The sequence below is a fragment of the Mustelus asterias genome, chromosome 11, assembly GCF_964213995.1.
Source record: "Mustelus asterias chromosome 11, sMusAst1.hap1.1, whole genome shotgun sequence".
NCBI lineage: Eukaryota > Metazoa > Chordata > Chondrichthyes > Carcharhiniformes > Triakidae > Mustelus > Mustelus asterias.
This window is the reverse complement of record NC_135811.1, coordinates 91,366,634-91,394,172: the sequence shown is the minus strand read 5'-3', so window position 1 is coordinate 91,394,172 and position 27,539 is coordinate 91,366,634. Positions and strand designations below refer to the sequence as shown.

The 27,539-nt window shown below is 43.7% G+C and overlaps 1 protein-coding gene across 1 annotated transcript in view; it reads left to right on the top strand.

The window, feature by feature from the left end:
* The first annotated feature begins 8,816 nt into the window (after window positions 1-8,816).
* The window catches only part of LOC144500657 (abl interactor 1-like), a 41,604-nt gene continuing 22,881 nt past the window's right edge, over window positions 8,817-27,539 (top strand). The window contains exons 1-3 of the mRNA XM_078223946.1: window positions 8,817-9,001; window positions 13,356-13,523; window positions 26,760-26,936. Of these exons, the coding sequence (XP_078080072.1) occupies window positions 8,885-9,001; window positions 13,356-13,523; window positions 26,760-26,936 (462 nt within the window). The 5' untranslated portion in view covers window positions 8,817-8,884. The remainder of the gene's footprint in view (window positions 9,002-13,355; window positions 13,524-26,759; window positions 26,937-27,539) is intronic.

Below are 27,539 nucleotides of genomic sequence, written 5' to 3'. Positions count from 1 at the left end.
GTGTAAGCCTTTTTCCTCGGATGGTGATGGCTAGCACGAGGGGACATAGCTTTAAATTGAGGGGTGATAGATACAGGACAAATGTCAGAGGTAGGTTCTTTACTCAGAGAGTAGTAAGGGCATGGAATGCCCTGCGTGCAACAGTAGTGGACTCATCAACATTAAGGGCATTTAAAGGGTCATTGGATTATCATATGGATAATATTGGAATAGTGTAGGTTAGATGGGCTTTAGATTGGTTTCACAGGTCGGCGCAACATCGAGGGCCGAAGGACCTGTACTGCGCTGTAATGTTCCATGTTCTATGTTCTATAAAACTATCATCCACTGTTGTAAAAACTCATCTGGTTCACTAATGTCCTTTAGGGATTGAGGGTGTCCTCCGTTAACAGGTCTCGCCTACATGTGTCTCTAGATCCACAGCAATGTGGTTGACTCTGAAGTGGCCTAGCAAGCCACTCAGTTGTATCATAATTGCTAGAAAGTCAGTAAGGGATGAAACCGGATGGACTACCTGGCATCAACGTACGTACCGTAAATGACAATGGCAAACTCAACCCTGTCGATCCTGCAAACTCCTCCTGACTAGCATCTGGGGGCTTGGGCCAAAATTGGGAGAGCCGGCCCACAGACTAGTCAAGCAACAGCCTGACAGTGATACTCAGGAAATCATACTTTAAAGATAATGGGTAGGATTCTCTGACATCGCCAGCAGCTGGAATTCTCCAGTACCTCTGCAGTGAACGGAGTTTTGGCTGAGTGCCAAATTTTCCATTTGCGCTGGCAGCAACAGCGGGGTGTGAACAGCCAGAGAGTTCCAGCCATTGTCCCAGCCACCGTGTTTGGAAAAAGGCTGTAACAAGGTTAGGAGATGAGTGGCCCTGGCAGAACCAGGGTAGGTTATTGCAAAGGAAGTATCGCTTGATAGTACAGTCGAAGACATTTTCCATCACTTTGCTGATGTTTGCAAGTAGACTGATGGGGTGGGTTGGATTTGTCCTGTTTTTTGTGTATGGGACACACCTGGGAAATGTTTCACATTGCTGGCTGGATGCCAGTGTTTGTAGCTGTACTGGAACAGCTTGGCTCGGGAGTGGCTAGTTCAGAAGTGCAAGTATTCAGTACAAATGCACAGAAAAAGACTGAGAAAAGCAGTTACTCAGGTTTGTATTTTAATCGCATGATTATAGAATGCCTCCAGTGCAGAAGGTGGCCATTTGGCCCATCGAGTCTGCACTGACCACAATCTCACCTAGGCCCTGTAACTCCACATATTTACCCTGCCAGACCCCCTGACACTAAGGGGCAATTTAGCATGGCTAATCAACCTTACCCTCAAATTTTTATTCTGTGGGAGGAAACCGGAGCACCTGGAGGAAACCCACGCAGACACAGGGAGAATGTGCAAACTCCGCACAGTCACCCGAGGCCGGAATTGAACCCGGGTCCCTGGTGCTGTGAGGCAGCAGTACTAACCATTGTGCCACCATGCTTCCCAGATATAAGTTCTCTTTGAGAACTTGTAGCCCCATGTGATCTGAGTTTCCTCTATTGTTAATGCTGAAGGTTCTGCATTTGACTTTATTAAAGTTCACATTCAAACTGAGCTTGGCTAATCATTGTCCAACCTACAGCAGGTCATCACAGAATTGCCTCTGTTGAGGCTCCGGTTCGATGATTGAAATTCAGAACATCTAAGTTACATAAAACTGTGGGTCAACCCACAGCACTTGGACTGCAGCGTTTCAGGAAGGCAGCTCACCACCACCTTTTCAAGGGCAACCAGGAATGGGCAATAAATGCTGCGATGCCCATGTCCCACAATTGAATAAAAGCAATTTAGCTTTCCAATTGAGAGAGCTCCCAACTGCATGGAATACATGGGCAGCACGTTGGCACAGTGATTAGCTCTGCTGCCTCACAGCGCCAGGGACCTGGGTTCGATTCCCAGCTTGGGTCACTGTCTGTGCGGAGTCTGCATGTTCTCCCCGGGTCTAAAAGATGTGCTGGTTAGGTGCATTGGCTATGCTAAATTCTCCCTCAGTGTACCCGAACAGGCGCCGGAATGTGGAGATTAGGGGATTTTCACAGTAACTTCATTGCAGTATTAATGTGAGCCTACTTGTGACTAATAAATTGAAAAAAAGAATGCTGCATGTTCCAAATAAACAATTCTACTGAAAGTATCAACTGATTTTATTCATCTTTTCAAAAATTCACAAATTGCCTGGATTTCAAATTTTCAAATAATAAGAACATAAGAACTAGGAGCAGGAGTAGGCCATCTGGCCCCTCGAGCCTGCTCCGCCATTCAATAAGATCATGGCTGATCTTTTTGTGGACTCAGCTTCACTTACCCACCCGCTCACCATAACCCTTAATTCCTTTACTGTTCAAAAATCTATCTATCCTTGCCTTAAAAACATTGAATGAGGTAGCCTCAACTGCTTCACTGGGCAGGGAATTCCAGATTCACAACCCTTTGTGTGAAGAAGTTCCTCCTCAACTCAGTCCTAAATCTGCTTCCCCTTATTTTGAGGCTATGCCCCCTCGTTCTAGTTTCACCCGCCAGTGGAAACAACTTCCCTGCTTCTAACTTATCTATTCCCTTCATAATCTTATATGTTTCTATAAGATCTCCCCTCATTCTTCTGAATTCCAATGAGTATAGCCCCAATCTACTCAGTCTCTCCTCATAAACCAACCCTCTCAACTCCGGAATCAACCTAGTAAATCTCCTCTGCACCCCCTCCAGTGCCAGTATATCCTTTCTCAAGTAAGGAGACCAAAACTGTACACAGTACTCCAGGTGTGGCCTCACCAGCACCTTATACAGCTGCAACATAATCTCGCTGTTTTTAAACTCCATCCCGCTAGCAATGAAGGACAAAATTCCATTTGCCTTCTTAATTACCTGCTGCACCTGCAAACCAACTCCTTGAGATTCCTGCACAAGGACACCCAGGTCCCTCTACACAGCAGCATGCTGCAATTTTTTACCATTTAAATAATAGTCCATTTTGCTGTTATTCCTACCAAAATGGATGACCTCATATTTACCAACATTGTACTCCAGCTGCCAGACCCTCGCCCACTCACTTAGATTATCTATATCCCTTTGCAGACTTTCAGCGTCCTCTGGACACTTTGCTCTTCCACCCATCTTAGTGTCATCTGCGAATTTTGACACACTACACTTGGTCCCCAACTCCAAATCATCTATGTAAATCATAAACAATTGCGGTCCCAACACTGATCCCTGAGGCATCTGATCGCCAACCAGAAAAACACCCATTTACCCCCACTCTTTGCTTTCTGTTAGTTAACCAATCCTCTATCCATGCTAATACATTACCCATGACACTGTGCACCTTTATCTTATGTAGCAGTCTTTGGTGCAGCACCTTGTCAAATGCCTTCTGGAAATCCAGATATATCACATCCACAGGTTCCCCATTGTCCACTGCAGATGTAATGTTCTCAAAGAATTCCACCAAATTAGTCAAAATGACCTGCCCTTCATGAGCCCATGCTGCGTCTTACCAATGGGACAATTTATATCCAGATGTCTCGCTATTTCTTCCTTGATGATAGATTCAAGCATTTTCCCTACATTCCCTACAGAAGTTAAGCTAACCAGCCTATAGTTACCTGCCTTTTGTCTACCTCCTTTTTTAAACAGTGGCGTCTCCATTTGTGTTTCTGCTCAACTCCATCAATGTTTTCATTCAGGAGGCTGGATCGGTGCCAGGCTCTTCTGTAGTTCGCTGTTAGACATTACACAAGAGCAGCTTTCGTATTGATTTCCATGACCTATCATGGGAAATTATCTGGCATCCAAATAAGCTTGGCGTTATCAAAATTCAAGATAGTTAAATCTTTGCTGGAAAAGCAGATGTTAGAAAAAACCGAACATTCAAAGTTCTTGATGGAAAACCTTCCCACACAAGGTACATTGATACGAGATTTTGTATCCCTAGAAGATATACTGATAAGAGTTAAATGAAGTACTGCCCATTGACATACTGTAGAGGGTTATGTGTAAGCGGTTAGTGCCTCCCGCCATATTGGCTTCCTCTCCTTGCCTCCACCTGCTGTTGTTCCTTCACCCCTTCCATTAGGATGGCAAAGAAAGAAGACAAGAAAGACCCTGTATTAACACAGAGCTCTTCACAACCTCAGGAAGCCCGATTGTACTTTACAGTCAGGGAAGTACTTTTTGAAATATACTCACTGCGGATGGGGGCAGGGTCAAATGAATGTGTCGATGAAAATTGTGAAAGGAATTAGTTGACTACAAATCATCAAAGAAAGTTTGGGTGTCCTCCAAAGCTTAAGCGCCACACTTAAGTTTGAGTCACAGAGGAACAGCTGAGCCCATTATTTGTGACTTTAACTTTCCACAAGTGCAATAATGCTGCAAATAGAATATTCCCCTGTACAGCACCATCAAGTGAGTGGCGTTCCTATGTGAATCATCCCCTTGGGGCTTAGGCAGGTGAATCTCCAAAGCTGCTGCAACATTGTGTAGTGTATTAATAGTGCATATGTGACATAATGCGTCAACTGCATATTCCCCCAATCTTTCTTCATATAATAACGTGCATTGGCGCCGACTGTCTCAAGGCAATTCAGGGCCATTTTGTGTCCTCCCACAAAAATGCCCGCAGGGCTCATAAATAGTTTTTGTGGCTACATCTGCAAAGGTAAATGGTGCTTCCCATTTCTATTTTAAGATTATTCTCTCCATTTGTGTTTCTGCCCAACTCAAGCAATGTTTTTATTCAAGAGGCTGTATTGGTGCCAGGCTCTTCTGTAGTTCGCTGTTAGACATTACAAAAGAGCGGCTTTCGTATTTAACTACTGAGTTCTATGACCTATCATGGGAAACTATCTGGCATCCACTTAGCACCTACCCTCAGCATGGTGAAGAATGCCAGCATGAACAAGCTTCAGAGAGCCCACTGTGGGAAATAGAACTTATGCCCTTTCTTTCGTTGGCACAACACAACAATGCAATTGGCTGGCAGCATCAGCGACCCTGGCAGCACCAAGGTCTCATTAGTGGGTCCCCCCACTGCCAGAATGACAACAGGTCCCAAGAGTAAGACCCAATAGATCCTGCAGCAAAGTACACCTGGAGTACTGGGCAGGTAGATTTCCATGCCAGCTGAATCATAGTAGGGGCAGCGTATTGTCGGCATCGGTTGGATTGTTTTTACGCTGAATTGACTCTTGATTATTTATTTGACCATGGTGGGTGGGCAGCCAATTCTGGCTCTGCCCATCTCCCATGTTATGGGGGTGAGCTTGGCGTGGGCCTCCGTCTTATGTTACTTGCTCCATTCCTCTCCCCCACCTCCCCCCACCCCCACTGAAAGCAGAATGGGCAGAATTCTCCACCCCATCCTCGGGTTTGGTGGTGGGCAGAAGTGGAGAATCCAGCAGGAGCCAAAAAGTCGGAAACCCGCCAGCGTCAAAGCAGTTTGCAATTCTCCCAATGACTGGTTAATGACGGTTCAGTTCTCCTGCTGTATAGTGGCGTGAATGCTATTAGCATTCATTTGCATCTCATGAATGCTCATTAAAACAGCTGATCCTTGAAATCTCATCAGGCCTCCCAATCTTGCAACACATCAGTGGGAAATCATGTCGTCCGCAAACCCATTTGAAAAAGAGTAATGTCCATAAGATGGCCCTCAGCTCGCATGAGAATTTGAGGTGAGTTCAACATACATAGTCTATCTGGCCTAGTGCTGTGCCACTCCTGTTACACTGAATGCCACTCTGCTGGGGCAGACCGGTCCGTGCCCTCCCTCTCTAGGACACGCTGGTAGAAGCTGTGCTGCGGAACTCCTGAACCCTCCACTCCAATGATCCGAAGTTTGACCGGGGGTGTGGTGTGGGGTGAGGGGAGGATGCTGATGAAGACAAGGGGGCTATGTTGCAGGAGGGTTGTGCAAGGGTGGGTAGAGGGGAAGGGCGGGAGGCCATGATGGCAGGCAGAGGGGCACGGAGGTGGATAAGGATGATGGACAATGGAGGCAGAGGGAAGACCGAGGGGACAAGACTGCAATAAAAGCTCCCAAATAAAGGGGTCCTAGGGCTACCACAGTGCTTACTGAAGGGAATGCACCCAGACTCCACATGGGGTGAGTAGATGTTCAAGCATGGGTGATAGGCTCAGGGGAAGGGTGAGAAAGTCCATCAAAATGATAACTGGATCCAGAACATCTATAGGGATGGCTGCTGTGGTATGAGGGTGACTCTGGTGAATTGCCCTCAGACTCATAGAAGAACATTGCTGCTCGCAGATTCACACACTCGCTCAATGAACAAACCTTAGGACTTTTGAAGATGCGGTTCAGATGCCTGGAGTGCTTAAGTGGCATGATCGCAGTTTGCTATGACCTTCACAACCTGGCTATGCAAAGAGATCTGCCCTCTCTAGAAATCTCACTAACTGTCCTGTCTGGAGACAATACACATCTCTTTAACCTGTGCTTAATGCTCCTTCCACTCACATTGTCTGTACCTTTAAGACTTGATTAGCTGTAAAGACTCACATTCCAATCATTATTCATGTAAATTGAGTTTGTGTCTTTGTGCCCTGTTTGTAATCAGAACTCCCACCTACCTGACGAAGGGATAGCCTGTTCCGAAAGCTAGTGGCTTTTGCTACCAAATACACCTGTTGGACTTTAACCTGGTGTTGTTAGACTTCTTACTCTCTCGAAGGGCCAGAGGATGGATTGTGAGCAATGTGACAGTAGTGACGTGAAAGTAATGGTGAAAGAATGAGTGTTGATCTATGTCCACCGATAATGGATGCATGAGACCTGTGAAGATAGCCACTATTTGAGAGCATACGGAATGATGAGAATTTGATAGTGGAGGCTGTTGAGAGAGGATTTACCCTGGTGGAGTGGATGAGATCATTAATCTGCTTCCTGCACTGTCCGATGCTTCTGGAACAGTTGGCAGCTGCGCTGACCTCCTGGGCAATGGCTTCCTAGGCTAGAGATGTGAGGTTGGTATGCTTCCTGGAACCATCCCTTGGGTAGAGGACATGTCTCTGTTCCTGAATCAAGACCTCAAGGTGGTTGAATCAGAATATAGACCTGTTCTTGAGGCTGCTAGACTTTTGTCTCTGCGTTCCGGACATCCCGCAGAGATTTTAAAGGGCTGTCTCTTTAAAAATGGCGCCCGACCTCTATGACTTACTGGTCTGCTTAGGCCCGCCCCTCTCATAATGGGTTCAAAACTCACCCCAGTCCTCATAAAGAAGTGTGGCACGATTGCATGATTGAAAACACCAGTTTTGTCACCCAAAATGACACTTAGGGCTACATTTTCCAGTCCCACTTGCCGCAGGAATTGTAGTGGGCAGGACAGAAAGTTTGATGGCCCATGTAAAGGTCCATGGACCTTAGGCGGGAATTTCCTGTCTTGGGGTGTCCGTGGCCGGAAAATCCTATCCTTAGTCATTTTTTGGAAAAGTTATGCCCCGACTGTCTTAATACACTTTGCTCATAAAAAATGAATTTGTTAACAATGAGATCTTTGAAGAGTCATGTGAAAGGCAAAGCCCGTATAACAGGATTTACTTTCAATGTTGAAAAGAGAAAACAAGATAACTCTAAAAGTGCCAAATTGTCTTTTTTAAACATGTGTATTGCATGTGGAAGGTTCATTATATGGACGGTGCCATATGGGTAATCACATCAGCATAATAGGATGGGAATTGAGGGGGTTTTAGTTCAGACGGGCACCATGGTTGATGCAGGCTTGGAGGGCCGGAGGGCCTGTTCCTGTGCTGTAATTTTCTTTGTTCATACTTCTGGCTGGATCATTTGGGTGTCTTATGTTGAATTGAATTGATTTATTATTGTCACATGTATTGAGATAGAGTGAAAAGTATTGTTTCTTGCGCCCTATACTGACAAAAACATACTGTTCAGAGAGTACATCGGGGAAAAGGAAAGGATAGGGTGCAAAATATAGTGTTGCAGTTACCGATAGGGTGAAGAGAAAGATGAGCTTAATATATGATAGGTCCACTCAAAAGTCTGATGTCTTCATAGTGCTGAAAACCAGCTGCTCATGCAATCCAATTTCTAGAGCAATGAGTTAGAACCGAAGATGGTGCCACTTTTGTCTTTGTTTCTCATTAGTCATAAGGAAGGCTAAGTCATGCTAACTGAAAAGATCTTATCCTTTTCCTCTTGGCTCAGTCCTGCTCAGGAAGATAATGTCTCCTTCAACAATTTAATGTTTCTGCGTCTTGTTCTGAAGATCACGTAAAGCACATACAATACGGGTAAAAACGCTTCGAAGTAATTTATATGGAACTGTACAACATACTGTTTTCCAATAGTAACAAATTCCAGGAGCAGACCTTTAAAGTGGTATGAAAGTCATGAAGGCGATTTTCCATTCTTATCTGACTTGGTGGGACCCACCAACAGCACGATTGAAACTCTGTTCTCCTTGTACGATTGCTATTAAAAAGAGTAAATAATCTTGTAAGGGAACACATTTAACCATTGACTTTGAAAGGAAATTGATCTTACAAATAACAAACTTCAAAGGATTTTGTTATGTATTAAAAGTTCAATTTGCCTCTTAAATGTAGAACCTTTCCATTTTTATATATTTTCACTTAACGTGTTGCTCAAACAGAAACTCTGCAGAAGGAACCCTCTGACATGACCTTTTTAAGTAAACAATGCTTTTGTATAAAGCACTATTTTTTTCTCTTGTAAAAAAATGCCCAGAATGCTCCTGATTGAAAGATCACAATAAATAAGCTGAGGCCGGGGAAACCTCAAGTTAAAAACCTGAGTGTTCACAGAAAGAAGGAAATGAGAACAGTCTCTGCAAAATGGCAGAAATGCAGAGCTTACTTCAACAAGACATCCCTGCAGACAGGCAGGCTTTGATGGAAAGCTACACAAACCTCCAGAAGGTAGCAGAGTACTGTGAGAATAACTACATACAGGTATGTGAATTTAATTTAAGTATTTGTAACTATGACAAGTCTCACCATAGCGGCAATGCACTTCCTATTCATGTGAACTATACATCTGTACTTCTCTATTAGCTTTGCTACAGCTTGCTAGTCATATCATTCATTAAAGAATGTGATTACAGTATTGAATATATAAGTCGTAACATTTAATGCTGTTACTAGTTCAACACTTGAGAGGGTCTAGACCCCAAGTCCACTAACCAAATGAACTCAAAAATGATATTCCAGACAAATATTTGAATGAGAGTCTCTGAATTAAAAGCTAACTTTTGATATATTAAACGGTATCAAAAGTTAATGATTCACTTACAAAACCTGTAAGTGCGTTTGACATGCTCTGTGTTGAGAATTTTAAACAATGCTGATATGCAAAGACTTTTCTGCCCCAATATACCTTCCTTAGCTCTGCAGAGATCTACACTGAGAGGCTGGCAATGCAGCATGCTTTTGGTTTCAACGCAGTTGTGTGCTCCGCATTTCAATACCTGTAGCTAATGGATACCCATGGAAATTAGCTGAATGTTTTTAGAATTATGAAGACCTAGATTTTCAAAAGTTTATGCAGCTGGATTAGGACAAAGTAATGTCCGTATATTAAAGAAAGATTCAATAAGTCTTGCCATCAATCTTGAAGGGTTGATACTGAATGTAATGTTTAGATTGCATCATGTGCAAGTAATTTCACAAACACTTTACAATTTGGTATTGTCATTGTTTTCTCAATATTCAGGTTTGAATGACGTTTTCTTTCCATGCAAATCAGTTGAGCATGAATTATTGACCAAATACAGAACTGATTCAATTTTCTCATTATTAATAATGATTTTAGGAAACTGAGGCTGCCAGAGAACTTTTGCACTAATTTGTAAAACAATACAAACTCGAACGGGAGAGCAATGTTCTTCAGAATCGTCCCATGACTTTGTTAATTCACTTGTAACTGATACTGCTGAAACGTTGCCCTCCCCAACAATTTTTTTTCATGGTCTTACACTTGTGACCGCCCGTGAACCAGATTGATAGCAGAAGTTGCAGGTTTCCTTTCTGATCTCTATCAGCATTTGGAAGTTTCACTTTAAGACGCGAGCGGTGAAAATGCAAATGTTAACATTTCTGCTTGACGCCAATTAGACTAAAAAAAAAGCTGACTTTCTTTCTTTTCTGCTTTTCAAATTCACATGCGTTTCTATTTGAGAAGAAATGGCATGAAACCGCACGTCTTCGCAATCGAGGGCTATTTGCCTGTCGATTTCTAATGACCGCATTTCTGATATGAAAATGTTGTTCAGTTAATAAAGAAAGTGGGTAAAGATGATGAGATAAATAAATAAATACATATTTTTATCTTTGGGCAAAGTGCATTCGAACTGATTTATCATCCACTTTATACTTGTAAAGTTATGAAAATAATGTACTGTTCACATTAAGGTATCACAATTAATGTAAATTCTTTAATTATCAAAAAGGACAGGCACGGTGACACAGTGGTCAGCACTGCTGCCTCACAGTGCCTGGAACTTGGATTCGATTCCAACCTCTGGTCACTGTCCGTGTGGAGTTTGCACATTCTCCCCGTGTCTGCGTGGGTTTCCTCTGGGTGCTCTGGTTTCCTCCCACAGTCCAAAGATGTGCAAGTTCAGAGGATTGGCTATGATAAATTGCCCCTTGGTGTCCCAGGATGTGTAGGTTAGGGGGATTAGCCATGATTAATTGCCCCTTGGTATCCAAAGATGTATAGGTTAAATGGACTAGCCACAGTAAATGTGCGAGGACAGGGCGGGGCAGAGGGCCTGAGCAAGACACTGGCCGGAATTTTACCATCCAGCCCGCCATGGAAAATGGAGCGGGCGAGAGGCGGACCATGGAAAGGTCCATTGACCTCTGGTGGGACATTACAGCTTCGGGATGAGCGAGGCTGTAAGATCCCACCCACTTTGTCAGAGAGTCTGTGTAGTCTCGATGGGCCGAATGCCCTCCTTCTGCCCAATAGGGATTCTATGATTCGCGCTGGGACTATTTCCATGAAAAAGCTATGAAATTGGTGCTTTTATACTGCTAAACATGTTTACCTGTATATTGCAACGATTAATACAGATTTATTCATCTGGATTATTATAATTGACATTTGTTAACTATTGAACAGGGTGAGTTTGGGACAGCATGTGAGTTGGTCACTCAAATCTTTATTAATCAAATACTCCTTTCTCACACCATCTCCAGTTTGCTGTGAACATTAGTTTGGGAAAAGCACAATATAAACTCTGCAACTCAAACTGAGTATAAGAAACCATCGTTAACTAATATTCGAAACCTTTGCTGTGGCATCAGTGCAGAATTTAATGTGCATGAGGAAGTTGGGGGAGAAAGAAGTGGGTGGGGTGCTCAATAGGGCAGAAAGCAAAGTTTCCGACATCAGGTGAAAAGAACAAAATTGTCCTGCTGAAGGGGTGGAAGTGGGATGAAAACGCCAGTGGCACATGGTGGGAAACTAATCGAAATGGACTTGCATGTAATGAATAATCATTATAACACAAGATTTTGTGATTAAATGCTGCCTTTGGGATTAAGTTGGTGGTGCACATGAAACACAGGCCTTCACTTTCGCAACCAGTAAAAACTGGGGTGGAGCAGGGAAGATCGAGGGTGACTGAAGGAAGGTCAATGGTGACAAAGTGAGGGTGGAGAGTGAACGAGAAAGGGTTATTGAGGAAAGGCTGAGGGCCATTGAGAGCAAGGCCAGGCTGTGGTCAAAGTAGAGCAGGGTATCCCCAATTGTCCATAGATGCAAGATTTTGGTTAAGGCTCCACGCCAACAGTGGAGGAGAAACCTTTGTTTTCTGCCCTCTATTTGCTAGTTGGTGTCAAGATAGGCCTTGTCCACCCAGTATTCCTGAAGCCTTGGTCGGAGGGGGGATGGGACAGATGACAGATGAAGGATGGCATTGAATCATGTACAACAGCAGCCAGAAATGGGTGGGGGGGAGGGGGGAGGCTTAGCACTGGACAATGAGCTTGGTCAATATAAAGACAACCAAGGACCAGTGCAATGAGCAATGGCATGGCATCAAGCGCACTACACATGCAAAAATTACCAGAAGATGATGGAAAGACAATGACAAAGATGACTGAGGATGTTTATGAGGCAGTCACTTCAGGAGGACCTGTGAACTGGGAGAGAATCCAATGCTAGTGGAGCTAAAATTAACTGTGGCATTAAACTTCTATGCCAGAAGCTTCTTCCCAATCTCCAGAGGGGATATCTGTGGCATCTCTGATGCAGCAAGTTGCTGCATCTGGTAGGTCATGAATGCCTTCTTTAAAAGTGCTGGAGATTTTGCACACTTCAGTATGGGCTCACCGAGCCTGTCTGTAACATCAATGGGCTTTGGTGCTATTGTGGGTTCCCAACAGGTGTAGGGTGGTAATTGGTTGCAAGCATACGGTGCTAACAGCGCCCCCTGGCTCCATGACAGCTGCCAACATCTCCATGGAGGAGATCAAGTACTCACCCACGTGAGACAAGGCAGAATAAATGGCCTGGAACATGGTGGCACAGTGGTTAGCACTGCTGCCACACAATGCCAGGGACACAGGTTCGATTCCTGGCTTGGGTCACTGTGCAATTCTCCCCGTGTCTGTGTGGTTTTCCTCCAGGTGCTCCAGTTTCCTCCCACAGTCCGAAAGACGTGCTGGTTAGGTTGATCGGCTATGCTAAATTCTCCCTCAGTGTGCCCGAACAGGCGCCAGAGTGTGGCGACTAGGGGATTTTCACAGTAACTTCATTGCAGTGTTAATGTAAGCCTACTTGTGACACTAAAAAATAAACTTTAACTTTACATGTGACTCCAGACCCACAGCAATGGATGTGACTCTTTGCCGCCCTCTGAAATTGCCTAGCAGGCCACTCAGTTCAAGGGCAATTAGGGATAGACAACAAATGCTGATTTAATTGCCAGTGACGCCCACACCCATGAAAGAATTAAAAATATACATTATGGCAAGCAATGAAATGAGATTATAAGAGCTTCCCTACTTGTAAAAAACTACTACACTGTTCTTTTTACATATGTATCTAAGCACAGAAAGTGAAATTGTATTTTCACCATGTTCTAATACTACAAATGGATTTGAAGATTGTTGTTAGTTTGAAATATTCTCACAATAAACAAATGATAATTGTGTTCCATGATTCCCAAAGGAATGGATTTTTACAAAAATGGTGGACTACATTACTTGACATTGCACAAACGTTCCTCAGTATCTGGAGGGGATGTTATGCACAATTGGTGAAAGCAGACTCTAAAAGAATTTATTTTTCTTACAGGCTCAGGACAAGACAAAAGCTTTTGAGGAAACCAAGGCCTATGCTGCCCAATCTCTCGCAAGTGTAGCTGGTCAAATCAACAGCCTGGCTGAGAAAGTACTCAAACTGCTGGACATACAGACCTCGGAGCTCTCCAAGATGGAGGCCTCTGTTAACTTCATATCTCAGGTGATAATAAATCTTCATTCAATTGTTCTTCCTTTTCAGTGATTTGTTTTCCTTCATCTTGGAAGAGTTCAGAGGTAACTGGCGGCATGGTGACACAGTGGTTAGTACTGCTGCCTCACAGCGCCAGGGTCCCAGATTCAATTCCGTCCTTGGGTCACTGTTATGTGGAGTTCTTCCCGTGTCAACGTGGGTTTCCTTCAGGTGCTCCAGTTTCCTCCCACACTCCAAAGATGTGCAGGTTAGGTTGATTGGCCATGCTAAATTGACCCTAGTGCCAGTGAGATTAGCAGGGTAAATGCGTGGGGTTGCGGGAATAGGGCCCCGGTGGGATTGTGGTTGGTACAGACTCGATGGGCTGAATGGCTTCATTCTGTGCTGTAGGGATTCTCTGATATCTCTATGATCCGGAAATTAGACAAGGTGAAACTAAAACTCATTGCACTTGTTTTATTGGGTCTCTATCATATGTCTGGATAGCAGTATGGTGACTAGGGGATTTTCACAGTAACTTCATTGCAGTGTTAATGTAAGCTTACTTGTGACACTAATAAATAAACTTAAAGTTATCGGCGTTAGTAGCAGAAAATGAGTTCTTGGTCATCAGCATCTTGCTATAGGATTCTTTGGTCTGCTCGAGGAATGGTCATTACCTGAAGCATTAATCTTCCCTTTTCCAGGCATCAACTGCTACAGGAGAGAGATTCAAGAGGGACAGTAGGGTGAGGTGGATTAGCCTATAAAATTCTGATTTGTTCAGCGAACCCATAGGCTTTCACAGATTAAAGGAAGTGTCAAAACTTTTCTAAATCTGGGCACAGTGAGAAGCCTCACAACACCAGGTTAAAATCCAACAGGTTTATTTGGAATTACGAGCTTTCGGATCAGGTGATGAAGGCACTCCACTCACCTGATGAAGGAGCAGCGCTCCGAAAGCTTGTGGCTCCAAATAAACCTGTTGGACTTTAACCTGGTGTTGTGAGACTTCTTACTGTGCCCACCCCAGTCCAACACTGGCATCTCCAGATCAGTGGGTACTTCATACACTGAACAAATTTCATTCAAGCAATCTAAACCACTCCGATAATTGCCACACATGTTACTGAGTTAATTCTTAGCCAGGAAGATGTTGTGGCATGTGTTGGGACTGAGGGACAATTGTAGAAAATCTCATGGCCTATTTTAAGCATCAATTATCTATAGCCAGCTAGGTTGGCCAACAAAAGAGAGAGGAATGTTTTCAAGCTCTCGTGAATAGAACAACAGGTGCTTTGTGGCAATGAAGAAACATCAGTGAAATGAGCTTCTCACAGGGTCTCAGAAAACCTACATTGTGAATATGAGGCTGTAGGGCATATACACTTAGTGTTTTCTCTACAGTGGCTATTGTAGGGTGATTTTAAAGCCCATCTTGACAAAGTATTATATTAACTCCTACTCTGTGAATCCTCCATAATCCTATTCTGTGAATCCAGATTACAACCAGACATGTGCTGATGCCTCAAAGGGTTTCAAACTTGCCGTTTGAGAAAATCAAGCTGAATAGAGATAAAAAGCAAAAAAAAACCCCTGGAAATCTGAAACATAATGATAAAACACAGGTCTGTATCTGGAAAAGGGAAGATTAATACTTCAGGTAATGACCCTTCATCAGAATTGCGACAGGAAAATGACCCCTTTACAGGAGTCATCACAATGTGGGTTGGGGGCTGGGCTGTTGGAAGGACCAGGTAACATAGGGCTGCATGGTGGCACAGTGGTTAGCACTGCTGCCTCACAGTGCCAGGGACCCAGGTTCAATTCCGGCCTCGGATCACTGTGCGGAGTTCCCATGTTCTCCCTCTGTCTGCGTGGGTTTCCTCCGAGTGCTCCAGTTTCCTCCCATACTCCAAAGTTGTGCAGGTTAGGTTGATTGGCCATGGTAAATTGACCATAGTGTCAGGGGGATTAACAGGGTAAATGCGCAGGATTATGGGAATAGAGCCTGGGTGGGATTGTGATCAGTACAGACTCGATGGGCTGAATGGCCTCCTTCTGTGCTGCAGGGATTCTATGACATAGGACCAGGTAGAAGGACCAGGAAATATCTCAATTTATATGTGCCATTTAATACTGAGCAGTATGTAATGATGATCTCAGAACTGGCAGGTTGAGTAAAGCCTGAACTTACAGAGTCAGTGTAAATGTAAGCTACTGTGTGTCAAAAAGATAGATTTGTTTCACTTTCTACCAACTGGGCATGTTTGGGAAATAAGGACAGTCGCCCTCTTTAGCCACCCACCTTTGGCACTGACACGAAAATTGCAAGTGTTTAAACTTTTTTTCCTTAAGTCTTCCAACAGTTTTTGATTAAGTTTAATTCTCTGCCCCAGTGGGTTGTGGAAGTTCAGTCAGGTGAGTGTGTTCATGATAGAAATCAATAGATTTCAGGATACCAATGACATCAAGGGATAGGGGAATGGTGAGGAAAAATGGAGGTACGAAGGTCAGCCATGATCCATCTTTTGGCCTACTTCTGCTCATATTTCCTATATTCATGCTTTTGAAATCTCATTGGCCTTAATGAGGCAACTGTTCTCTTTCATTTCAGTGGCTATTTTGTTAAACTTTAGATACAGGCTGGAAGTTTATGGCCATTCACACCCTGTTGCTGCTACAAGTGAGTACGGAGAATTTGGCGCTCAGCCAAATCTCCATTCACTGCAGCGGGACCAGAGAATCCTACTGAGTGAATGGCCGGAAAATTCTGTCCACAATCTCTGAAGATCATGGCAATCTAAACATCATGAAAAGCATCTGTGGGGTATGCATAATATGAAAAACACACGTGTGATATTAAACCTGACATTTAGAAGGTGGTTGGGAATGCATTGCTAACTCTGATGTTATGTTCTGTTTATTTTTGGTATGTGCTTTAATGCTTATATCATCCTTTTATATTTATTCAACTGCTGCCATTTTCAATCTGTTTCTGAAATAAAGGAAAACAACATTACCGTTAAAAGCATTATGCTTTGATCGGCCATTTACAATTTATTTTTATCATGCGCACATCCAAAGTTATTAAAGTTGGACAAGGACTTCATCAACATGCTATGAATTAAATAAAATTAATAGCATTGAGTCCTTGTACTGGCGAAGGCTTGGAGAGTACAAGCTTCAACAGGCCAAATGTACGATGGGGAGGGGGAAGGAGAGATATAAGACTCGGGCTCCACCAGAAATATGGCGATGTAGACTTCAACTCTGTTGAAGCTCTGGTAACTATAATCAATAATGGGCTACTTGAAAACTCAGTGACTTTGAGAGTGAGAGACTTTCTGTGTACATAGTTGTACCTCCACAAATAGATCAAGGGAGTTCTGAACTGGTCCTGTAAACTTTAAAATGGAACACCAGTTAAAATAAGAATACTGGTCCAAACTGTTTTTTTCCTTCTGGGTAGTGCCCTGCTGTCTCGTGGTAGTGTAACCACTGGGCCTCATTGAAAGGCCACCAGTCCATTTGCCAAGCAAGTAAGTTGATGTAGCAGCTTCGGGTCATCACTCACCAGCAATCAGGTAAGTCTGGGGAAGATGGTGGTTTAGTAGACATGAATTAGGACCCTGTTCATTTTGGCAGGCAGGTGACTGCCTATCGAGAGGTGCCTGTTAAAGTCATGAATCGTAGTATCCAAGTTGTTTTCCTGTGGTTAAGTAACACTGGGCATTAAAATGCTTTCTCTGGAATCTTGCCCTTTAAGGCTGATACCATAATATCATCCATAAAAAGGCTACTCACCGTTCCTCATCTTTCCAGTTACTTCCCCATTTTGTACTTTTCCTGTAGATTTAAAAGAGTGCGTTGTCACCTTTCGGGTCTGTGGCTCACCCTCCTCACCTTTCCCTATTCAAATCCATTCAGTCCAAATTCCAGCCTCTCAGAGAATTATGACTTCTCTGGTCTTGGTCACCAGCCATGTACTCTGTGACTTTAACCATGACATGCAAATTGTCCATTTGATTTATTCACATGTTTAAAATTCATTCATAGGATGCTGGCTTTGAAAATATTACATTTGGTTCCATCATCCAAATCATTGATGTATTTTGTGAATAGCTGGGGTCCAAAGACTGACCCCTTCAGGACCCCACTGGTCACTGCCTACATTTCAAAAATGACTGATTTATTCCTACTCACAGTTTCCTGTATGCTAACTAATTTTCAATTCATGTCAATATATTATCCCTCAATCCTAAACACTATAATTTTTCACTTAACTCTTATGTGGGACTTTATCAAAAGCTTTCTGAAAATCCAAATACACCACATCCACTTGTTCACCCTTATCTACTCTACTAATTTTGTCTGAAAAAACCCCAGGAGCTTTGTCAGACATGATTTCCCTTTCATAAATCAATATTGACTTTGCTTATTCTGTTGCTATTTTCTAAGTGTTCCGTTATCACACCCTTTATAATAAACTCTAGCATTTTCCCTACTACTGATGTTAGGCTAACCTGTCTGTAATTCATTGTTTTCTGTCTTCTTCCTTTTTTTAAATAGCAAGGTTACATTTGCCACCCTCCAAACTGCTGGGATTTTTCCAAAATGTACAGAATTTTGGAAGATGACAGCCAACGCATCCACTATCTCCATGACTACCTCCTTTAGTACCCCGGGATGTAGATTATCAGATCCTGGGGATTTATCACCTTTCACCCCCATTAATTTCTCCAGCACTATTTCTTTTCATAATACTAATTTCCTTCAATTCCTCCTTCTCATTAGACCTTTGGTTCCTTAGCATTTCTGGAGAGTTATTTATGTCTTCCTCCATGAAGATAGAACAAAAATAGTTGATTAATTGCTCCACCATTTCCTTGTTCTCCATTTTAAATTCTCCCCTTTTGGACTGTAAGGGACCCACATTTGTCTTCAGTAATCCTTTTCTTTTTACATACTTATAGAATCCCCACAGTGCAGAAGTAGGCCTTTTGGCCCATGGAGTATGCACCGACTCTCCGACAGAGCATCTTACCCAGGCCCTATCCCTGTAAGCCCATGTATTTACTCCCCTAACCTGCACATTTTGGGACCCTAAGAGGCAATTTACCATGGCCAATCCACCTAACATGTACACCTTTGGACAGTGATGGACCACTTCCTGTTCGACCCACAATGAGATTCACCATGGTCCTCGCAGTTGCATAATTAATGAGCTTGAACAATGTATAAACTCTTGTGATCAGCCATCCTGTTCTCCAGCAGATGTCATTCCACCTTTTGCTTCTGCCACCGGACTTTCTGGAACAGAAAATTCTGTTGTTTTTTGACCCAAATTTGTTTTACTTGTGTAACTCGCTGCCCCATAGCACAGTGGAGTCTAAATCGTTGAATGGTTTCAAGAAGGAGAGAGATACATTTCTAATTAAAAAAAAGGATATGGGGAACAGGTGGGAAGGTGGATTTGAGACCAAGGAGAGATCAGCCCTGATCTGATTGAATGGCGGAGCAGGCTTGAAGGGCTGAATTTGCCTACTTCTGCTTCTAATTCCTATGTTCCTATATTCCTATGATCCACAACCAAGTTTCAAACCGTAAATCCTATTAATCAGCAAGACTGTTTTTATTTTCCTAATACCTGCCTCTGAACTTACCTCCTTTGACTTCTACCTAACTCATTGCTGCTAGGTCCCTTAACCAGGTTTTCAATGTGTTTAAACTCATCAGGGGCAATTTTAACTTTGGCCCATAATGTAAACTGGGCCATATCAGATCACTTGCCTATGACACATCTCTTCTGATTTTCATTCATCTCCTAACTCTTCTACCCATCTCCTGTCATCTGTTTTCACCATCCGTGGGATGTCCTTAATGCAAATTATTACTGTGGACTATTCTTTAATGCTCTGGTAACTATAATCAATAATGGGCAACTTGAAAAGTAATCACCCTTTTTGCGTGTATCTTACATTTCAGAAATTCCAATTCATGGAAAGTTAACAAAATAACATTTTAATTTAACAAACAGTCCATCTGAAAATGTACTTGAGACCAAAGGAATAATGCTGTGGGGGAAAATATAACTAACGGAACTCATTATCAGTGACATGTGTACCAGTGGGTATTAAGACCATAAGATGTAAGAGCAGAAGTAGGCCATTCAGCCCATTGAGTCTGCGCTACCATTCAATGAGATCATGACTGATCTGATATAGAGCAAGAGTCATAGAACAATAAAGCATGGAAACAGGCCCTGCGGCCCAACTGGTCCATGTCGACCATGGTGCCCTCCTAGCTGGTCCCAACTGTCCGTAGTTGGCCCATATCCCTCAAATCCTTTCCCATCCATGTACCTATCCAAATGCTTTTTAAATGTCGCTATTGTATCTGCCTCAACCACTTTCGCTGGCAGTTTATTTCATACACACACCACCCTCTGCACGAAGAAGTTCTTCCTCAGGTCCCTTTTAAATCTTCCCCCTCTCAACTTAAACCTAACTTAAGCCCTCTAGTTTTCAATTCCCCTACCTTGGGAAAAAGACTATGGGGTGAATTTTACCATCCCGCCTGCCACAGGAATCGGAGTGGACCATGGAAAGGTCTGTTGACCTTGGGCGAGTAAGGTCGGAAATTCCTGCCCTATGTGTGTTCATCCTATCTATGCCCCTTATGATTTTATACACCTCAATAAGGTCACCCCTCATTCTTCTACATTCCAAGGAATAAAGCCTGAATCTGGCCAACCGCTCCCTATAACTCAGGCCCAGTCTCCAACTCCAGTTTCCCACCTTATCCCCATAACAATTGATTCCCGTACTGATTAAAAATGTCTATCTAAGCCTTGAACATACTTAGCAACCGAGCCTCTGCGACCCTCTGCGGTAAAGAATTCCACAAATTCACTTAATTTATTGCAAGATTCCTGCAGCAGCCCTCAAACAGTTAACACGAGTGCCCTGCTGTAATTAAGCAGGAGATCCAGAACTCATTCATGGACATCACAAAGGGGTTTGATGTTAAGAAAGTTCACGACACAGGAATCACTGCCAGTGAGTAACAGCTTGGGCACACCACTCTCATGGTTCTTTCCAAGCACACACAGCTTAGTCGAGACAAAGGGTTTAATCTCTTTCCCAGCTCAATATCTTCAGTGAAAAGCTGTTATTGTGACACTGTCTCTGGCTGCTGCGAAAACAGAATGAAAATCCACTTAAGTGCCAGATTGAGAAACACCAAACACCCTGATTTCCACTGTTTATCTTTACGTTGCTGCTTCGACATTTCACTGGGTGGAAAAAAAAATCCCAATTACTTGCAAGACAAACACATATAATCTCCGTCTGTGGCCCGTTTGTACAGAAAAAAACTTGCGAATATCTTCCCCTTCTATGTTTTTAGAGCAATGTGTAAGTAACATCACACTATATTTTATAAAGACATAAAATGATGGAAATGAGCAGCAAGCACAGTGGTGACTGGATGTGAAAGGGTTAACGTTTTAGGTGGCGAAACAATTTATTATTTCCTCTTTCAAATGCAGAATCTTTCCAGCAGTTTCTCTTTTGATTTTCTGTTTCTAGCACTTGCAGTTTATTGTAAATCAGCAATGTAATGGATATATTTACAGGAACTGCTTCAAGGAGAACTGATTCTGTCCGTACATTATAATGTTGCAATTCTTGGCTTTATTTCATGTTTCTCATGGTTGAAACAGTCCATTCTGACAAAAGGGGAGACACACTGGTGCCTGTACACAAGGTTAAGCCCATGCCCAGAATAAATGATGGCTGTTTACAATACGGCTGCTGTTTAGTTTGTTATTTATTAGTGTCACAAGTAGGCTTACATTAACGCTGCAGTGAAGTTACTGTGAAAATCCCCTAGTTGCCACATTCCAGCGCCTGTTCATTCAGGATGGCGAATGCCACCTAACCAGCACGTCTTTCGGACTGTGGGAGAAAACCGGAGCACCCGGAGGAAACCCACGCAGAGAACATGCAGACTCTGCACAGACAGTGACCCAAGCCGGGAATCGAACCCAGGTCCCTGGAGCTATGAGGCAGCAGTGCTAACCACTGTACCACTGTGCTGCGGTATTGCTTCTGTGAAAGCCATTTTGGAGATTAATCCTGGCTATCTCCAGAAGCAAAAATACAGCCTTATTTACCACACACACACCATCCTGATTTGGAACTATATTCCTTCTCCGTAGCTGGGTCAAGACCCAGGTCTCACCCTAACGCCACTCTAAGCCTAATGCTTCAAGAAGGCAGCTCATCATCACCTCCTCAGAGGCAATTAGGAATAGGCAATACATGCCAGCCTTGCCAATGATGCTCACCTCCCTAAAATTAATAATTTTTAAGAAAACAGTGCTTCTTTTAAATTAAATGTGTAAGGATCATACTTAGATGGCAATTGTGTTTCATAGAATCCCGACAGTGCAGGAGGAGGCCATTCAGTCCATCAAATCTGCACTGTCAACAATCCCACCCAGGCCCTATCCCTGTAACCCCACATATCCACGCTGGTAATCCCTCTAACCTACGTATCCCAGGACACAAAGGGGCAATTTTGCATAGTCAATGAATCTTTGGATTGTGGGAGGAAACCGGAACACCCGGAGGAAACCCACGCAGACACAGAGAGAACGTGCAAACTCCACACAGACAGTGACCCAAGCCAGGAATCGAACCCAGGTCACTGGAGTTGTGAGGCAGCAATGCTAACCACTGTGCTACCGTGCTGATCCATGCTTCTGTGACTGAGAATGGGATGTGAAACTTTCTCATATCTGCTTTTTAAAATTCCTGTCCCACTCAGGATATTGTGGGAAAGACCTCACCTCAATGAGATCAACTATTTGTTTCGTTATATCATGTAATATGCGCTATTTGATGTTCAGTGTGTTACATAAACGGGAACAAGTAATGCAATAAGTAAAGGGGAACATTCTTAAATGAAAGATTCACCATCAGCATATCATTTTGAAATACTTACCTGAATAAGGTACAAAAAGTAATGATTAACTGCCAAAATTATATTTTTATGGGTCTCTCAGGGAGTGCCGAGGGAGTACAACACTGCCAGCGATGCTGATGAAACCTTAAGCCGAGGCCCCAACTGCTCTCCCAGGCAGATGGAAAAGTTCCCATGGATTATTTTGGAAACGAGCAGGGGATTTATCTTCAGCACCCTGGCCAATATTTATCCTTCAATCAAAGTCACTTTGATTGGCGGCATGATGGCACAGTGGTTAGCACTGCTGCCTCACAGTGCCAGAGACCCGGGTTCAATTCTGGCCTTGGGAGACTGTCTGTGGAGTTTGCACTTTCTCCCCCTGTCTGCGTGGATCCCCTCCAGGTGCTCTGATTTCCTTTGGACAGTCCAAAGATGTACAAATTAGGTGGATTGGCCGTGCTGAATTGCCCCTTATTGTCCCAAGATATATAGGTTAGGAGGATTAGGGGTAAATACATAGGGTTATTGGGATAGAGCGGGGTGTGGACCTGAGTAAGATGCTTTGTTAGGGAGTCGGTGCAGACTCGATGGGCCAAATGGCCTCTTTCTGCACTGCAGGGATTCTTCTATTCTGTGACTAAAAACAGATTATCTGGTTGTTAACACTTTTCTGTATGTGCAAGCTTTCTGCACACATATTGGCTGCTGCACTTCCTACATTCCAATAGAGACTTCATTTTCAAAGTACTTCATTGGCTGAGGTCACAAAATACGCTATAGAAATGCAATTCCTTTATTTATTTCTCTTCAAATCTTTGTAATTTTTTTACGATTGGAGTGAGACATTGAGAGACCAGTGGTATCCTCCTGGACACAATGGTTTGAAGAATTATAAAGAACCCAAATTAACATTGGGATTGAGAAAAACATTGATCCCACAATCGCACCATGACAATCTCACATGTCAGTTTGACGTCCTCATGTGGTCAGTTTAAGGGTCTCTTTTAACTTCTGCTTGCGCTGTTTGTTGAAATAAGATCAACTCTGATCAGCTGCTGGCGACATGGTGGCACAGTGGTTAGCAGTGCTGCCTCACAGTGCCACGGACCCGGGTTCAATTCCAGCCTCGGGTGACTGTCTGTGTGGAGTTTGTGCATTCTCTCTGAGTCTGTGTGGGTTTCCTCCGGGTGCTCTGGTTTCCTCCCACAGTCCAAAGATGTGCAGGTTAGGTTGATTGGCCATGCTAAATTGTCCTTTAGTGTCAGGGGGATTAGCAGGGTAAATGCATGGGGTTGCGGGGATGGGGCCTGGGTGGGATTGTGATTGGTGCAGACTCGACGGGCCAAATGGCCTCCTTCTGCACTGTAGGGATTCTCTGATTCTATTCTATTCTGAAAACACAAAAGGACACCCTCACGGCGCCAGGGACCTGGGTTCGATTCCCGGCCTTGGGCCACTGTCTTTAAACTTTATGATCTTGCTGAAAGGAAGATTCCCTTTTTAATTCAGTTGCTGATTTATATTATAATCTTGTTATTTGTACAATTATTTACTACTGACAGGAACACGCAAGTTTTATGCAGTGATTGTGGAGATGAACAACTGAAATATTTGCCGAATTCAACTCAGACACAACCATAATTAAAAGAATGACAGGGTAGTCCTAAAACTTGATATGTTTTGTTCTGAGAAAATTTAATAGAAATCGTATCAGGTTTGTTCCCATTAAGTGGTTTTAAGGTGAGTAAGAGGAAATATTCCATGTATTTTATATTCTTTCAAAAGAAACAGTTAGGTAAATTCATTTACTACAGTAATTATTTCCACTGCTTATTAACTGGTTTTTCTGATGGAATTATTACGATGTTCAGAGGTGACAAAACGATGCCCATGTGGCATGAACAGTATGGGGAAAATTTTAAACACAATGGACATTGATGATGTGGGAATCCTACCATCGTGCCTCGCCGGCCGATGGGCAGGGCGAGCGGTACAATCGCGCAAGAGCCGAGAAAACAGGTTCGCGCCCTGTTTCTCACCTCACGCAATCTTACCGGCACCGGATATCCAGCGAGGTCAGCCCCACACCGGAAATGAATAAATTATTTAAATATATTTAAAACGCATTTTGCATTGATTTAATGAGCCCGGGACGCTATCGTATGGGCTCACTTGCCTTTGTGGCCTCGCCAGGAGCGGTTAATCTCCAGTGAGAATGACAGCTGGTTCCTAGCAACGTGGACCAGTCGCAATGGCCTTGCCGGTAGAACCAAAGGCCATTAAGGCCCCCCCCTTCCCCCCCCGGGGACTTCGGGAGCAAGGGGGTGTTGCCACCCTGGCTCTGCCCACCAGGCACTGGGCAGTGCCTGAGGGGCTGGGGCCTATTGGGAGTGGGGCCTATTGGGGACGGGGCCTATTGGGGGTCAGTCAGTGGTGGTGGGATGGTGGCGGGAGGAGCGCTGCACACTCCACAGTAGTCATCGGCATGGGGAGGGGGGACTCGCTGCCACTCTGCTATGTTAGTGTCATTGGGTGCTTTGTGGAGGCAATGGAAGCAAGCTGAGAGCAGTAGAGGCTGATTGACAGGTCTCTGCTGCTAGAGACCCGCGCATGCGCAATGACGCCCTCTGCTACTCTCAGCTAGCGTTCAGGCGACCTAAGCCCCACTGTCTTCCCTTACAGGCGAGGAACCGTTTCTACTGACTTTTCATGCACTGAGTGCTCAAGATAGCAGCTTTGAGCTCACCCAAAAAAATGGATCTGAAACTTTCCTGTTTTCCCACCCATCCTGGATTTAGAATTTGTTTGATAAGATCGACCCCTTATGTGTGATTATGTAAAAATAATTAATGATGGGGCAGCAGTCCATATTATGCCTCTCTCAATTTTTTTATTTCCACGCACTTTACCCATTTTATAACATCACACAGAGTCAACATCTACTCTGTGACAATTTTGTTTTACTCAATCGTGCAATATGGGTGTCGCTGGCTGGTCAGCATTTATTGCCTGTTCCTAGTTGCCCTTGAGAAGTTGGTGGTGAGCTCCCTTCTTGAAAAGCTGCAGTCCACGTGCTGTGGGTTGACCCACAATGCCGATAGGGAGGGAACTTTGACCCAGCGACGACGAAGGAACGACGATATATTTCCAAATCAGGACGGTGAGTGGCTTGGAGGAGAACCTGCAGGTGGTGGTGTTCCCATGTATCTGCTACCCTTGTCCTTCTAGATGGAAGTGGTCGTGAGTTTGGAAGGTGCTGTCTAACGATCTTTGGTGAATTTCTGCAGTACATCTTGTAGATAGTACACACTGCTGCTGCTGAGTATTGGTGGTGGAGAGAATGGATGTGATGCCAATCAATCGGGCTTCTGTGTCAAGTTTCTTGAGTGCTGTTGGAGCTGCAATAGAATCATAGAACCATAGAAACCCTACAGTGCAGAAGGAGGCCATTTGGCCCATCGAGGGGCAGCACGGTAGCACAGTGGTTAGCACTGCTGCTTCACAGCTCCAGGGACCTGGGGTTCAATTCCCGGCTTGGGTCACTGTCTGTGTGGAGTTTGCACATTCTCCTCATGTCTGCGTGGGTTTCCTCCGGGGGCTCCGGTTTCCTCCCACAGTCCAAAGATGTGCAGGTTAGGTTGATTGGCCATGCTAAAATTGCCCCTTAGTGTCCTGGGATGCGTAGATTAGAGGGATTAGCGGGTAAAATATATGAGGGTAGGGACTGGGTGGGATTGTGGTCGGTGCAGACTCGATGGGCCGAATGGCCTCTTTCTGTACTGTAGGGTTTCTATGATTTCTATGAGTCTGCACCAATAGCAATTCCACCTCGGCCCTATCCCCAAAACCCCATATAAATACTCTGCTAATCCCTCTAAGATACACATCGCAGGACATTAAGGTGCAATTTAGCATGGCCAATGCACCTAACGCGCACATCTTTGGACTAGTGAACTATTGCACCTTGTTAGCATTTGAGTTTATTTCACTATCTTGTTTTCCTTACTCTGCAGGCTCATGTGAGAATAAGATTCCACGGAAGCTAGAAACTCTTCAGAGCCTTGCGCACGTAGCCATATTTTACAATAAGCTGCAAGCTCTTCGAACATAGAGGGTAGAACTTGCAAGCCACCTTAGCTTTCATCTGCCATTCATGCATTTGCAGTTTTCATCACTGGGTAGTGAATAGGAGCAGGAATTTTCTCTTTTCTTTCTCCAAATCTTGAGCACTCAAGTAGTGTGGTTCTCACAGGTACAGCACCATTTGTTTATCTCCTTATTTTTTTTCCTTAGAAAGTGGAGATGCACAAGGAGAAAGTGGCTCGGAGAGAGATTGGATTATTTGCTGTTCCTAAAACCACACCAAGGATTGCTAAGATCATACCTCCAACAAACCCCGTGCAACGAGAAAAATACACCAGGAAACCCATTGTTTATACAATCCTCGATGATACAGGACATGGCGTGAAGGTAAGAAAAGTAATTCAGGATGGTATTATTAAAAATAAACATTTGCCTGAATTTTTTCATGTGGGCTATGGCCCTCTATAGAAAATATGATAAAATTTGACATGAAATATATTAATAACCAAGACAAAAAGCTTAGATCTTTTCTGTGACCATAGTGCAGTTCTGATAAGTCAGTCATGTTTTGCACTAAAAATGCACATTATCCAATCACTTGGATCAAGCAACATAACATTATGGGGAGCAATGGCCGAGTAGTATTACTGCTGGGGCTATTCATCCAGAAACCCAGCTATTATTCTGGGAACCCGGGTTCGATTCCCACCATGGCAGCTGGTGGAATTTGCATTTAATAAGAAAAATCTGGAATTAAGAATCTACTGTTGACCATGAAACCATTGTCGATTGTTGGAAAAACCCATCTGGTTCACTAATGTCCTTCAAGGAAGGAAATCTGCCGTCCTTACCTGGTCTGGCCTACATGTGACTCCAGAGCCACAGCAATGTGGTTGACTCTCAACTGTCCTCCAAGTGCAACTAGGGATAGGCAATGAATGCTGACCCAGCCAATGATGCCTATGTCCCACGAATGAGTACAAGAAAAAA